This window comes from Candoia aspera, chromosome 9 (genome assembly GCF_035149785.1).
Source record: "Candoia aspera isolate rCanAsp1 chromosome 9, rCanAsp1.hap2, whole genome shotgun sequence".
Classification (NCBI taxonomy): domain Eukaryota; kingdom Metazoa; phylum Chordata; class Lepidosauria; order Squamata; family Boidae; genus Candoia; species Candoia aspera.
Window position 1 is genome coordinate 26,798,474 of NC_086161.1, and position 16,756 is coordinate 26,815,229.

Sequence of the window (16,756 nt, forward strand, 5' to 3'; positions counted from 1 at the left end):
GAATCTGTGTTGGTTTGGGCCAGTTTGGATGGAACATTTATTAGCTTGATTGTTGTGGAATTTAACTTCTAGCAATTCTTAAATTTTCAGCTGTACATAAGCACATTTACATAAGCTGTACATAAGCATTGGTGCATGCACATTTTTATATAGCTTTAAATTTTCACAAAAAAGTATCAACTCCTGACTTTAGATAAATACTATGCAGAATGATTTGTTTGTCCTCAGGCCTGAATTCCAAAACAGGTTATTTTGCCAAGTTTCCTACAGGAAGATGGATTAAATTGTAAGTAAGTATTTGCTTAAAACCACAGGCCATCACAAACTAAAAAACGTATGGAACAAATCAACAAGATTCCAGATGGAATGTGGAATCCTCTGTTACAAATTATATAATCCAAAGCAGGACATCTAGTCTATCAGTTTAATTTCTCTGACAGGCAGGTAGCTGAATATGGACAGTCCCTGCTTCCCAGTCTCCAGATCAGTGACGTGGGTAGTCCCATGGGTAGCAAGGACCTTGCCAGGCCAGCAGCAGCTCTGAAATGACCAGCTCATGGGCCCTGCCCTGGGCCTGCCACATCCTCCTGTTACTCTTTTCACAAGCCAGCTGGTCATCTTTTCGTCCTATCCAAGCCACATGTTGCTCTTCCACTAGGCACCAGAAATTCAAAGTTATGGGGTGAGGTTTCAGCTGTCAGGCATATCACTCCCTGAGGGGGGGTCCTCAGACAGGACCCTTGTTCAGAGGTGCAGGGGCAGAGCACAGGGGAGTCAAGGCATTAAAGGGGACCTGGCAAGACCTCTGGAACATGGGATTAAAATCAGAGGACAAGAGGAAAGGGGAAAAGAGTCCCCTATCTGGCTAAGAAGGGGATGCAACATTGCCTGGGTTGGGGAATCTAAGCAGAAAGTGCAGGAAGAATCAATTAGCTGTTGCAGTCAAGGAAGGAGAAGCCACCCTTGCTCAGAAGGGTCATCATGGAGATCTGGGAAAATAAGCTGCAGGACACACTGGAGAATCTAGAGAGGATTAAGTATTATTCCAAGCACGTTCTAGGCATTAATAATTTGCAAATTGTTTAAAAAATAAAGGGGCTGGAAGGTAAAATTCACCAGGAATAGTTGGAGGGGTTGAGTATGTTTAGCCTGGAGAAGACTGCAGGTCAGACTCAAGGAGTTGGAAGGTACTTTGGAGGTCATCTAGTCCAAGCCTTGTTTAGGGCAGGTTCCATTACAGCATTTCTGTCAGATGACCATCTATCTTCCATTGAAACACATCCAAGAAAGGAGATTTAATCATCTCAAGAAGCAGCATGTTTTGATAGCTGACAGCTCATATAGTCAAGAAGTGTCTCCAGACATCTAGTCTGGACCTTCTTCTTTTAATCCCTTGATTCTGGTCCTGCCCTATGTAAGCAACTGAGAATAAATCCATCCCTGTTCTGGTGACATTTTTTTCAGATATCTGAAGATTGCTATTGTATCTCCCCTTAGTTGTCTCTTCTACAGGCTAGGGAGGTAGTGGGTTCTCCTTCACTGGACGTGAATCATCCAGGTGAGGCTGCATGGCCATCTATCAGGGATGCCCTAGTTATGGATTCCTGCACTGGGCAGGTGGTTGGACTAGATGGTCTACAAGGCCCCTTCCAGTCCTTAGGTTCTAGGACTCTTGATTTTCTTGAAATGTAGCCCTCACTCTTGGTCCCCTGAGACGCCTGTGCAGGCCCAGGAAGCAGCCATTTCATTTCTGAGTTCAGGGTTTGGCTGTCTGGCCTCCAACTGCTCCTTCAGGGAAATGACCAGAGCTATTCTGCCTGGATTATGAATCATGAAGACATGCAAGCTTCTCTACTTTTCCAAATTTACTTATTGTTAGATTTCTATTCCACCACCCTTCCTCCAGGAGCTGAAGATGGCTTCCATGAGGATCTCCCTTCATTTTTATTTCTGTATCAGCAACCCTGCAAGATAGGCTGGACTGAAGGAGAACAACTGGCCCAAACGATCAGCCCTACCTCTTAGCCCCCAGTGCAAGGATGAAAGCAGGTTATGGGTGGCAGTGGGGCTTTGGAGACAATTATTCTTTCCAGGCTGGAAAATAGAGAGGGAATGAAGGGTGAAACATCACTAGAAGCTGATTTGCCACCCCTGCCCAAAAGGTTATTCCTAGTGATTGACATGACTAACTCTGGAGACTCAGTGGGAACCTCATCCTGGAACCCCTCCCCCCCTTCAGCCTTTCTGTAGCTTCATTTGGAACATCTCCCCACAGCAAAATGAAAAAAAGTATTCAAAATTGCAGCCAATGAAAGTGGCTGCAAAACCTGCCAGAGGCATGAACTGAACTTTCTTCTTTTTATGGAGGAATATAATTGGACTCATTGATTGAATGAAGCTTCCAGGACCCTCAGAAATGATTGGAGAGAATCCTGGTGGAGGGATGGCTGGGAATCCATGCCCAAAGGCCCACTAGAGATCCCTGGCTGAGAGCCAATGACAACCTGGCAAGGAATGATGGAAGCCATTTCCAGGCCAGCCGTTCCTATGCAACACACAACATACCTCACCACCCTTCTACAGAGCTCCTTCTGAAAGCAAAGGAGGCCATCATGATGGGCACTGCTCTCCTGTCCAAAGCTCACTGGATTTTGTCCAAAGCCCTTATGGCAAAAAAAGAGTTTAAGGCAAATTAGTTGCCATTTGTCTTAGACTCCAGAACCAGGAGCCGCCTTGTCTGGAGAAGTGAACTGGGGGGCCCCCATCCCTGCCCCGAGTCTTGAGAATCTGTAGCAGTCGTCAGCCCATCTAGAGACAGGGGTGCTCAGGACTGGCCAGAAGGCCCTCTGGGTCTTGCTCAGGAACCCCTGGAGCCACCTCGCCAGCTGTCCACCAGGCAGAACATCCTGCTTGGATGCAGCCTTAGAGGTCCCCCTTCCAAACTGTGGAGCAGCCTCATCCCAGGGTAAGCAAGAAGTCAGCTAGCACTTACCAGGGAAATGGTCAAAGGCCACCATTCACCAACTGAAGGGTGAGGGTCTCCTCCCTGAAGTTGATGAAGCCCAACCTCCTTGGGCCCCCATATTTTTCAGTGGGGCTGCCAGGGGAGCAGAGCCCAAGGGAGGTTTGGTCTTTGGGGCTTTGGACCCACCTGGTTAGATGCTCATGAAGGCCAACCACCAGCCCACCCCTACCCCCAGGATGACTACTGGAGGAGGAGAGGTCAAAGCAGACATCATCAGAATTTAACCAAAGCAATCTTCTATCCCACTGAGCTACAAAGGAAGCTGAACAGTGGACTGTCATTACATATGCAAACCCCGAGTCAGGGCAAACTTACTGTTATGTTAGTCAATACTTAGGAGGTTCTCTATTTAACAATTCAGCAAAAATTGACCAGCATTGCAGTTTGCCTTAAGCAAGGTGGCTGAAGAGGAAAGGATGCTTTGAATCCCACCTGGGTATGTGGAGGGAGGGGACAAGGACTCAGAAGCAGACCTTTTCAGGAGCAACCCTACACCCCAGTCAGGACGCACCCCCCCCCACTACCTTTCCGGAAAGAAGCTCAGATGAGCCTCTTCCACTGGGCTTCTTGAGCGTTGAGCATTCGCTACGATGGCTGCAGCCATGCCTTCCTCTGGTTGCCGGGACTCTAACTTTGCTTTTTCCTATTCTCTGCATCTCTGAGAGCTGCCAAAGCGTACACATCTACTGAGAGAAATCAGTATAAATCTATCCACAGGGGCACTTCATATAAGCCCCATTGGCTGGCCAAGTGAAGCTGATTTGGGCTGAACCCCCAGGAAATCCCAAGCAGGGTCAAGAAGGCACCCTGGATGACACCTGTGCATTGCCAGATGGATGCAGGATCCATGCAGGATTCCAGCTTGACTCCCTAACACCACACCCGGTGTAGGGATTAGCACCTAGGCCCCCATCTCCACATTCAGAGGGCGCCACAAGCCAAGCTCCCTACCCAGCCCTAACTCCGGAACTTGGCAGGCTCAGCCAGAGAGGGCCAGGGATGGGGGGATGGGGGGGCTCTTCCACAGAACAAGTAGTTCCTCTGCACCCTTCCCTTGCTGCCAATCCACAGCACTCATTAGGAGTGTGATCCCTTCCCTGTTTTGCTTCCGATCCAGCTGAGCTGTGAGCAGCTTTGGGCCTGTGTTGGTCCCAGTCCCTCTGGGCTGTGCAGAGGCTAAACTGCTGCCATCCCTTTGAAAGCGCCCCTTGCCCACAGAGTCCAGGAGGTGAGCCCGGGGCTGAGTCAGAAACCCACATGGAAACCCTCTCGTATATCAAGGCAGTTTCCTTCTCAGGACCCTTCTGCATGTAAGGAGGACGAAAGTGAAGGAAAACGGCCTCCTTCCATCCCTGGAGAGAGAAGAAACGCAGAACGTGGGAAAGGCTTCCGAAGGGGCTCCAAGGAAGCATGTTGTGACCAGATTAGCTGTGTCTGGATTTGCTGATGCAAGTTGGAAAACGCAGCTGCTGAAATCAGCTCTTTTCAGCCTCTTCCTTCATTCTCCCCTTAGCAGAGTTTTTGTAAAAGCTTTTATATTCTGGGAGCTAAAATCTGTTCATTGCAATCAAGCCACAGCGCAAAGCTTTTGTCAGACACCCAGCAGCTGCAGGCAAGATACAGAAAACCATTCAAAGTAGCAGCTGAGTAAGGAAAAGATAGAGGGGCGCAGCATGGTCCTGTTCGCTATTGTCTCCTGCCACTAGTTCGAGGAGGACTGGGCGCTTTTCCATCCTCAGGCAGGGCACTCAAGGCCAAGCCATGTTCTGCCCACAAGACGATGGCTTTTGTTGTGACCAAGTGCAGACCCAAGAGGGACCAGTTTGAACAGAGACCTGTCCCTACCTCTATGCAAAATCCCCACTGAAGTCCAGTGTCTTCCTCACCCCAACAGAACAGACGGGTCAGCCGCTTGTGAGGGCTAGAAGGGGCAAGGTCAAGGGCCAAGAGGTAGGTTTGTCAAAGGAACCGCACAGGGTCACACACCCACACACCCCAAGAAATGACCCACTCTCGGCTTGTTGGGATAGTGGGAAAAAAAAAGTCTGGTTGGAACCTCAGGACAGCTTTACACATGGCTTGAAGCTTTCTCGTCTATGCTCTTTAGGACTTCTCTGGTGTCCGTAATAAACCAGCTTCTCTGCCTGTCAAACAACACTTCCTGGAGCTGAACCTGGGGGTACCACATCTGCAGCCAGCCAGGCTCCAAATGAGCTCCCTCCTTGTCCAGATAGCTCACTGCCATGGCATCAGGTTAGGCTTGACCCTGGGACTACAGGGACAAAGGGTTGCCCTGCTGATCTCTCCTGCAATTCCACAGCTCCACAAGGACATCCCCAAGGTCAACTCCATCCTGCCCACCCACCAAATCCATTTCCTTCCCCTTCTTCTACTTCCCTCTGCTTTGCCTAGCCCTGCTTGTCAGAATACGAACCACAAGGGGCTTCCGGTGGGAATGGCGGACTGAACGGCTGTGCCTGCTGATTCAGCAGGCGGAGCTGTTGTTGTTTGTTGTTTATTCATTTAGTCGCTTCCGACTCTTCATGACTTCATGGACCAGCCCACGCCAGAGCTTCCTGTCGGTTGTCAACACCCCCAGCTCCCCCAGGGATGAGTCCGTCACCTCTAGAATATCATCCATCCACCTTGCCCTTGGTCGGCCCCTCTTCCTTTTGCCCTCCACTCTCCCTAGCATCAGCATCTTCTCCAGGGTGTCCTGTCTTCTCATTATGTGGCCAAAGTATTTCAGTTTTGCCTTTAATATCATTCCCTCCAGTGAGCAGTCTGGCTTTATTTCCTGGAGGATGGACTGGTTTGATCTTCTTGCAGTCCAAGGCACTCTCAGAATTTTCCTCCAACACCACAGTTCGAAAGCATCGATCTTCCTTCTCTCAGCCTTCCTTATGGTCCAGCTCTCGCAGCCATAGGTTACTACGGGGAACACCATTGCTTTAACTCTGCTTTGCCTAGCCCTGCTTGTCAGAATACGAACCACAAGGGGCTTCCGGTGGGAATGGCGGACTGAACGGCTGAATGGCGGACTGAACGGCTGAATGGCGGACTGAACGGATGATTCAGCAGGCGGAGCTGACAACATGGTAATTTTCTTCAGGTTCAGGTAGGTTTTCCTGAAGCCCAGAAATGTTCTCTGGATCAAGGAAAATACCTGGAATCATCCCATCTGTCCTCTGGATGGCTGCTTGCAGCCAGAAGATCACAAACAGCATTTCGCACTCAACCAGTTAAAAGCCAGCTGGGACGCGGGGACTTCATCACTTTCCAAGCCATGCTGTAGCCTTAAAGAGACACTAAGACCAGCCACCCCATTTCTAAATCACCAATTTGTATTTTTTTTAAAGTATATGTATCCCAAGAGAGGCTTTCTACAGCAAGGAGAAGCTGGTTCTCTTGGTGCTTAACATTATTTTTGGGATTACTTTTTTTTAAAAAAACATTCTTTTAAGTTTTGGATTTTGTTTTCCTTCCAAAGGAAATGCCAAAGATTGAAAGTAAACAATTTTCCTGTTGTTATTTTTGTATTAAATTTGAATATATTTGCATTTTCCTACACATTGAATCAGCTGATTTGAACCTTCAGCTTTCTGTTCTCACTTTCCCTTGAGAACTGTCTGCTATCTGACTCTCACTTTCTGTAAACACACTTTGGAACTCTTCGATATCTTCACTTTCGCTGGTTAAGCTCCTGGGGGCGCCATAATCTACTGTGTGAGACATGGAGGATTTCAAACAGATTCTTTCTGACCTTCACCAGGATTTTAAACAGATTTCTTCTGGCTTTTATCAAACTTTTTATACAAGACATTCAGGACATTGTGGAAAATATGCGGTCTAAAATGTGTCATCTGGTTGGGGTTGCAGTAAATGAAATTGAGGAATTTAAGAGTGATAGAAAGGTCTTTTTTAAGAGTGAGATTGGGATTTTTATTGAGATGCTGGATGAAGATTGAATAATGGAGTTGGAGAAATCTAGGTGATCTGCAAGCCATAAGTAAAATCAATCTCCTGGTAGAATGCCATGAAAAGAACCTGGAATCTTTGAAGGGGGCAGCTGGGCTGTTTGATTCTTTCAAGAGGAAAGCTCTGTGCACATTGTGGGGATATGTAACTGCTTTATTCTGAAGTGGGATAAGGGTTGAAGTATGTTCATCTGGTTTGCTTTAAGGATTTGATTGATGTTATTCCCTTTTAAAGATATGGAATTACTGTTTTGAATTCTTTGTTTTGGGGGGTTATTAAGATTGGGATTAAAATTGTTCTACTATTAAGTGTAATAGCAGACAATTTACGTGCTTTTTAATTTGATTCTAATAGAAGACAGAAATGTATAGTAGGAAGGGAATAATTAAATATGTTTTATCTTTTGGAGGGGAGAAAGATGTTTAGGAGGTTTATATGAACTTTTTTTCTTTATTTTAATATAAGGGGGAGGAATAACTGTACTTAGTGATTTTTATTTTGTGTTAAAGTGGAATGACTTATAGAAATAATGTGGTGTTTTGGTTAAATATAGAGTAAGAGATGGAAATTTTTGTATATCCTTGCTATTAAAAGTCGGAAGCCACATCTTTTTGTAAATTTGAAAAAAAATTCTCTTGTGTTTCCAACCTTTTTTAGTTTTTTTCTTTCTTTGTAGTTTTTCGTTTTTTTGTAGTTTTTATTCTTCTCTTGAAACCTAATAAAATTTACTATAACAAAAAAAGGAATATGAACCACAACAAGACTGCCTTATCCTGACCCAGTCAGCTGTACCCCCAGGGAAGCCACTCGCCCCCCATGCCAGAAACCTCCAAACAGGAAGTGGCCCTCCTGGAGTCCCCCCAGCCAGCACAAAGGGAGCCCCCCAGCGCAGCCTCTTCTCTTTTTAGCCGTTGGAAAAGGAATTCTAACTCCAAGCCTGAACCCAACCTGGGGAGGGGGACAGGCCTCTCCCGGGCCCTGTCTCTGGACAGCATGACACACAAACTTATTCTGGTTTTAGCTATGGGCTGGCAAGGCCGTCCACCCTACAAGGAGTTACTTAGTCTTTACGGGTTTTCCCGCCACGCACTTTCAGCCGTGCCGGGGGTGGCGTCTGTCCCATTCGGCCTGGGCTGCAGCTTTGGTCCGAGTGCCAGCAGTCTCCATCTGAGCTTCATTCGCCAGGCATGAACTTCCATCTGTTTAATGAACTTCTGAAGCTTCTTAGCCTCCTGTCTATAATCTTCATCTCCCCACTCAGCCCCATTATATCTCCAGCCTCTTTCACATGGCAGCTCTCTTTTCACTGTCTGGAATTCTGCACCCAAGCAATTATTTCTTAGCTTATTCCGGTTCCCTCTGTAGGGCCACCTCCACACATCCTGCACAAAGACGCCCCACTAATCAATTCCACAGGACACATCTTCATGCCAGAGCCCGTATCTCATTAACGGCCCATAGGTGAGGCGGCTGAAAAGTAGCTTCTGGAAGTGGTGTTTTCCCACCTACCCTGGCTCAAAATATTCCATCTGGATGATCTGCGGTGCATGAAGGAGGGAGAGATATGCAGCATGTAATTGAAAGTGCAATGGGAAGGGCTCAGTGGTTGTACCTGTACAGTAGCTTGCAGTGGGGAATTCTCTTCCTAGTGGCTGTCAACCCTGGGGAAGCCCTTCACTTCTTTTCTTCATCGTCTGTTCCCAGGGTATGTCAGAGCAACCACACCACAGCAAAACCCCTTCTTACACTCCAGGTATTCAGAGTAACTTATCCAAAGGCTGCCTCTCCAATGCACAAATCTGAATGCCCACTGGATGACAGCCAAGAGATACAAAATTTTCTAACCCAAAAGGTCAAACAGCCAACCCAAAGAAAACAACAACAACCCCCCCCCCAAACAACATCCAATCATGGGAAAGAGTAAGAAAACTGCCATACACAGAGTAACCTGTTTTGTGTGTGCCAACCGGAGGAGGCTTTTCACATGGTGGATAATGTTGGGCTGGGCTGGAACTTCAGCCAAGAGAAACATCTATTGCAGCCCTTGGAGTTTCATGCTTGAAAGCAGCAGTGCAGCATGGGCCCCTTCAGATGTTCCGCAAGGGAACACTGTGGGGGCAGCACAAGTTTCTTCTAGCTCCAAGGCAGGAAAGCAGCATGGAAAGGCGGTTGCATGGATATGGCCTGAGCTCCCCTCCCCTTCTCTCCTGCCTTAGATTGTCAGTCCCTTTCTTGGGAGGGGAGCCCACAGAGAATACCCCTCCCTCCCTCAGCAGTCTTGCAGGAGGATGCAGTCCGGCAGATTCAGTCTGGCTTGTGAGAACCAACTGTTAAGCTGCTGCATGCATTACAAAACCTCTGCCTGAAGAAACTGGCAGAGCAGGAAGGAAAAGGAAGAGAATGTCTGGCAGGAGACCAGACCAGGCTTTCCATGCAGAGGCAAAGCTGCAGCCTCCCAGGACTGTGTCCCGGGCTTTGCAGCCAGCCCACTTCTCCAGGCCAAGTGGGTGCAAATGCAGGCTTATATCCTTGCTATAACTGTTCTGCAAATACCCTGGCACAAAATGAAAAAGGTAGTGATTCCTTTTATGATGTACATAATTGTGGTTTACGGATGAACATTTCTCCCAAACCTCTGTGTGTACATACTGTATGCCCAGGGAGTTCAGTAGGGCCTTGGGCACAAAGCCCTATCATACTAACCCACCACTAAGTGCAAGCGTGGCCTCTGAGTTTAACTCAACTGGGCAACAGGGCTTCTCCATGACCCACCATGGCAAAATTCTCAGGACAGTCTCTTAGCAATTCCCACTTTTTGTAAGATACTGTCTGGGTAATGACACTCTGAAACTCCCCACCCCCACCCCGTGAAATTCTGCTCTACCTTATTACGTTTCAGGAAATTATTGAAAACAGAATTGCCCGAGATGGCTTACTATGACCGTCTAGTTGTTCACTTCTTTTTTTTTAGTCTTGTTAGTACTTATATTTTGATAGTACTTTGTGATTACAAATTATTGTGTGCAACCTGCTGAGAGTTGACTGATTGCAGCAGACTAAAACTGAATAGAAAGACAGATAGTAAACCATATTATATTGTTTTAATTATTTGTGTACTGTATCAGCAATATCCAAAAACAGGGTGGGAGTGGGGGAGAATTAAATAAGGAAAAAGAGTTCTCTACCTGCTTATACTTTCATCATTCATAAGAGAGATATCAAGCTATTTCTCTTTATGCCTCTGAGTAGAACATTGAGGGTTAAAACTTTCTAATCTTTCATTATCAGACGACATCATCCTATCTGAAGGAAATTCTCTATGTAGAAAATTTCATTTCAGTCCAACTGCATTCTTTAGAGCAGATTTATGAATGTGTGATATCAAGGGGATGAGAAAGGTCAACCCTATTTGAAATATTGCTGGTTCGTGGGCTCACCAACGAACTTTGAGAACTCCTGTCTTATTGGCATTGTTGTGACTTGCAACTTTAGCTCTGTTGAAATATTGCAGCTTTTTTTTTTAACGATACACTGGAACATCCTGACAATTGATATACAGTATCTCATTTTGAAGGGATAATATGATGAATTACTGCTAAAACCACCCAAGGACTGTAAATGTGTTACTGGTCCCTGCATGGGTAACCCCGGAATTAGCAACCAGCAAGTAATCCGAACTGGACTCCACCCCCGACCCCCAGCCCCAGCCTGGCTCTTTGCAGAAGGTGGGTGGGAACCAGATGGCTCTCGGGGAGGGGGCTGTTCCAGAGGACTGGTGTGCTTCCTAGCTCCTGATAGTGGCCCTGCTTAACTGAAGACTATGATTGAGTGAAGAGATTGGGGTTCTATTTTGTATTTTAACTATACTTTGAAATCTAATAAAGTTCTTACAAAAAAAAGAGAGAGAGAGAGAGAGTAGCAGCTAAAGGAGGACCTGGCCCTCTCTTCTGCAGAAGTCTGTCTGAGACCCAAGGAGGTAAGTGTCTTGCAAAACTAAGGTGGAACCTCTACTCCACAGTTGCCTTCCTTTGAACCTGAGCCTTAAATTTCAGGAAGGGACTTTCCCACTTGCCTCTAAATCGTATGACAAGCACTAAACAACACACCCGAACTACTTCATGCTCAGGGTATGCCTTGCAGCAATGCTGCTAACATGAGGAAGCCCCACACCCCGGAATTAGCCAGCGTGGGTTTTCCAGGTCTATGAGCAGCTGCTTTCAGATTTAAGCAAGATCTGCCACTCCAGCCTCATCAAGCCTCGTCGTGAAGGACCCAGCCTAAAAACTGGTGGCGTCCCTGGGCACTCTCCCCTCACCAGCAAGTTCTCCTGGTTCTTCTCTCTGGCTCAGCAAGCCAGGAGCTGCCATCCTGCGGTGGGACTGACCACTTCCAGGTCCTCACCAAGGCACCTCCTTGTCCCCAGAGGCAACTGCTAGTGGAGGACAGAGAGCCATAGAAAGGACTTGAGCAAATGTGGGAATTCCTAAAATGGAGTTGCTCCTCTTGTACAAACAGCAGACCAAATGTTGGCCCTATTCTGGACTACCCCGTTCCCCAGGCAGGACATGTGCCTCTTACCTGAAGCAGACTGAAGTATTGGGCTCTGATCATAAAGCCGATAAGGAAAACTCAACAAGATGCAAACAAGGTAATGCAATCCGTGGAGCAATCAAGCAGCTTCCTGTGACGTAAGACTGGGCATATGGGGCTTTATAGCTTGGAGTGAAGATGGATAAAGTGGTAGAATCACACATGGTAAGGAAAATGTGAAGATTCAGGATGATAAAAGGAAGGGCCTCTTGACACAAGGCAAAGTTAAACGGTGATATTTACTGCCATTAGATGTGCCACATCATAGTAATCAAGTTAGGCATTCCTAAAAGAGGACTGGACAAGTTTGGGGAGGACTGGGTCATCAGCAGCCATGAGTTTGATGGCTCTATTCAACCTCCTGAATCAGAGGCAGCTGCTAGGATGGCCATCACTGGCATGTTGGTGATCCTCCAGAATCTCCTGACTGTGTTCTCTTACAGTGTTCTGTAACTCTGGATGCCAAACTGGCCTGATCCTGCTTCAGTGTGGTGCCCAGAAATGGCACAGTGTTTGAGCTGTGGTCTGAATAAAATGGAACTACTACTTAATGCAGTTTGGAAACTATACTTCTAAAATGCAACCTAAAATTACATTTGCTTATTTTGCAGCCATGTCATACTGTTGACTGCAATTTGACTAGTTGGCATTAAGCTGCTATTTCAAGATCCCTTTTATATGTGCTATTAGAAAGCATGGTATATCTCATGCTCTGCTCTGGTCACTTGATTTCTGTTCCCTAAGTAGAGAACTTTGCATCTGTCTATTTATATTCAGCCTCCTTTTTTAACCTATCTTTTTACATTTTAATGTTTTTTACATTTTATTTTTCTCCAGTTTTATCCATCTTCCACAATGATGTGTGATTTACAAATCTTATAAGCTTTCTCTCTACCCTTAGGCTGAAGTAACCTTATCAAGCTTATCAAATCACACATCATTATGGAAGATGGATAAATCCCTGTTTTGTGGGAAAGTACAGGGCTGTCCAAACATCCTTGAACTGGCAAACTACCCAATCCTGTCTTGTCCAGAATAAACTTTATTATTGTTTATTTTTAAATAAAGTTTATTGGTCCTTATGTCCATAATGCAGTAATTATTCTTCAACAACACTAAATGGGCTCAATCACGCACTCACATTTATTATAAGAACTGACAGGATTCGAGAAGAGTTTACCTCAACCGTCAGTCTCTCTCTCACACACACAGACACACACACACCTGCAATATTCTTCCCTAGATTTGGGCAATGTGGGTGGAACCTCTCAGTAACCCTTACATTTCTGGCTAATTGCAGAAGCCATCATATGCTGCCTTTACCAGTTTATTAACCATCACTTTTGTGACTCTGCTCTCCTCATTCATTTTATTTATTTATTTATTCCTGTAGGTACTGGACCTTAATATATCCAGCTGGAGATTATTAGCCCTCAGCTTCGAACGTGCAAAGGATTCTGCTTATCATATGCTTCACAAAGTCTATGTTTGGACCCTGAAACAGCTCCCCTTCCCCAGGTTTCCATTAACCCTTCCACCCCAGTGGAGGGAGGCCTCCTCAGGGCAAGGTGTGCCTTGAAAGCCCCACAGGTGGGCGTTCCTTCTGGTTCCTCAGGGCAGCTGCAGCCCACCATCGCCTTGACTTGGGTGACTATTGACTGCTGTGGGCCCCAAAGGACCTTAAGCAAGCCAAGGGGCTGTGACGACCAAGGGTCTCATTTCCCAGGGTCACTGCAACCAGTTTGGCCTACATTAACTGAACTGCCCTTCCTATTTCAATTGGCCGGGTTCTTTCCCTTCGTTCCACACATTAGGCCATCCAGGGACCGCTCCTCAGGCAGCTGACTTGGGTGTGGACTCTCCAGCTCTGGAAGGGTTATGTGGCCCTGGCCCTGTTGTCTTCGGCACGAGGCTAACTGCCCTGCTGGCTCCAGCCAGCCAGACACACCCAAGTGCCAGACACATTCAGAAGGAGGGGGGACCGAAAAGAGCTGCTGCTGTCGCTGGCCTGGCACAAAGGATTTTGTCTCCCCAGCCAAACTTTCACCTGAACTTTACTCCTATCGAGGTCTAGCCCCATCCGCAAAGACAGACCCTGAGCCCTGTGAACCAACGGGATAACCCACGGCAATGGAAATAAGGCCCCCAAATCTATCCTGGAGAACCAACCGGGGTTCTGCTGTGGCACCTTAGAAACCAGGAAATCTCCTGTGGCCCCCGCCAGAGAAACCTCTCCCGAGGTTGGGGGAGAGCACCATTTCTCAACTCGGGGGAGGCGGCCACGGTGGAGGCTCCCTTGCAATAAAGAGCCCCACCTGCCAAAGCAACCTTTGGAGCCACAGAGGCACCTCCCCACCTGCAAACTTCCCCCAAGGATCCAGCCCCACCCGCAGCCCAGCATGCCCCCCCGTGATGGGACCCAGTGGCCTTACCGGCAGAGCGGCTCCACCCGGCACCGGCTCCGCAGGGCCAGGCAATTGGGCTTCTCCTTCTCCTCGTAGGAGCAGTCGGGCACGATTGTCTGCCGGCGGCGCTCAGCACAGGCCTGGTCCTTGCAGGAGCAGAAGAGCAGCCGGTAGGTGTACTCGCTGGGCACCTGGTCAAAAAAATGGCGCAGGGCTTTGTGGCACCTTCGCCGGCTGCAGTGCTCGGCGGCAGAGACATCTCTGTTGCAGGTGGAGATGTAGGCAGAGCGGAGCCTCTTGCAGTGGTCGTTCAGGTTGCAGGCTTTGGCTGCGTCAAGGCAGTGGTTGCTCCTGGAGCTGGCTACCGGGTCTGTCCCTGCCCGAGGGAAGCGAGAGGCATCACCGAGGGCCGAGGATGGGGCTGGGGAGGATGGGGCCTAAGGCTCAAAGGGCAGGGGCAAGGCAGCAGCTGGATGTGGGCTCTCCGACAGTTCACATCTAAAACAAGGGGGTCCCAGGGAGGAAAGCCTTTGTGTCCTGCCAATGGCGGTCAGGAAGCATCTCCTGCTTCATTCAGGCCACCTGGACACAAACATGGGCAGCAGCAGCAGACAACAGTGGCATCTATACCTCTGACATGCCAGGGTTTTGCAGGGGGGGGGGGTGTCTGTGCAGGAATTGGTCTTTGGCCTGTTATTCAGCACAGGGTCAGTGGTCAATGAGCTGCTTTTGCTTGAGGCTCAAAACTCATCAGGGAGCTTCTGCTGGCCCCAGAGCAGCAGGTGCTGCTCCAACTTGTCCACGCTTCCCAGGAGCTCCTCCTCTGCTCTGGGCCAAGGGACCCTGCTCCATCTCCCTCCATTGGGTGCCTCCGGGTATGGGGAGGAAAGCAGCTAGAGGGAGCCTGCCCTCCTCTCTTTGATGGCCCACAAAACCTTATGACCTACTTGAGACAGGCTGGCTCTGGAAGGCCTATATGCAAAGATTATACCTAGAAGGACTTTCTTGCACATTTGCACATACTAACATTTGTAAAAAGCGTTCCTTACTGAGTGCCAAATGGCAAAATAAGAAGCAAAACCGTAGCAAAGTTTTACCTCTGGCAAATATCAGAAATGCTACCACAGGCTAAGAGAACTGCAGCCACCAACCTCAGCAGCAGAAGGGTTAAGCTGAAGTGTTAGAGGAACAGTGCAAAATGTCACCTTCAGGAAAAAGAAATGAAGTGCACAGGGATAGAGTGGCAGGTACCAGCACGACAGAAAGAGATCTTATTTGCAACTGCTTTACCAATCTTAGCGGACAAGATTTGGAGAAACAACAAATATTTGGGATTAAACCTCATGGTGAGGAATTCAAGTTGAAGTGCTATGCAGGCAATGTAGTGCTAACCATTATGCAACCACAGAGTGCTCTAAGAGAGCTGAGGAAAACAATCAGAGATTTTGGTGAATTCTCTAGATACAAACTCAATGGGGAGGAAACAAAGATAACAGAGATATTTAGCCCCAGGAGAAGAACTTTTTGAAGAAAGAGTCTGGTTGTGAGATAACAGAAAATTCTAGTGAACAACTTGGGACTTTATCTGATAGATAAAAACATATTTCAGAACAATGACAATAAATTATGGGGAAAAAATAAAAAAAAGATCTTACACACACACACACACACACACGAACATACTGTTATTGAAATATGACACAGGAGTAGAACAAATTAAAAACTGTATGATAAAGTAGATGCAAAACTTCAAGAAATCATCACAGTAGAACAATGGGAATAGCTATGGAAAAAAATCAATAAAATTTACTACAAGTTATAATTTAAGGGAAAATTGGTATAAAATGTTTTACAGATGGAGTATAACTCTGTCAAGAATTACCAAATCATATAACAATAAATGTTGGAAATGCCATAACAAAGAAGGAACATTTTATCTTATGTGGTAGTTATGCAAAAAACCTCAAAAGAATTGGAAAGAAATACATCAAAATATTCAGAAAATCCTAAAAATAAAATTTGTACTGAAACAAATATTCTATTAGTTATAATTCCAGAAAACATAAATGAAAAATATTACAGTTTACTAAGATATATACTGAGAGCTGTGAGAACAAATTTGGCACAACATTGGAAAAGAGGAACTTTGCTGAAAATATCAGACTGAGGGACCAAAATTGGAGAACATGCAACAGTGGCAAAGTTGACAGTATATATCAGTAATATATATAATATAGTATATATCAGTAATATATACTGTCTAACCAAATTTAAGCAAGAATGGCTCCCATATATACTACAGATTACATGATGGGGTGAATTTATTTGGAATATGGTTTTTAGGAAGAAAGTTATGACAACACCAGGATTAACACCAGATGAACCATCAGACAGCACAATACACCCTAACCAAGGAACGGTTAACTCAGGCCATCAACCCAGCAGCAAACAGCAGCCCAGTCAAGGAACTCCCAGGGAGAGAGCAACACCCCCAGCAACGCAAGCAGGGCGAGCCACGGTGTATAGACTGAGAGCAGGGCCCCCTCCCTCCTCGCACTGAAGACGTTGCCTAGCCTGGCAACGAAACGTCTGCAAGAAAAGAACCAGGCTCAGAGAGCACCAAGTTCAACCCTGAGCTACAAATATTCGCTTAGAAAGTTATGAGTAATTAAAAATAATAGATGAAAGGATTCAAATAGATACTAGCAATAATCTTTAATGTTTAACGTAAAGCATATACATCTAAACTAGTCAGTGG

General features: G+C 46.6%; 1 protein-coding gene across 1 annotated transcript in view; it reads right to left on the reverse strand.

Moving 5' to 3' along the window:
• Positions 1 to 16,756, reverse strand: part of GFRA2 (GDNF family receptor alpha 2) — a 54,794-nt gene that overhangs the window by 20,606 nt on the left and 17,432 nt on the right. Inside the window, exon 6 of the mRNA XM_063310884.1 lies at positions 14,026 to 14,374. Within this exon, the coding sequence (XP_063166954.1) occupies positions 14,026 to 14,374 (349 nt within the window). The remainder of the gene's footprint in view (positions 1 to 14,025; positions 14,375 to 16,756) is intronic.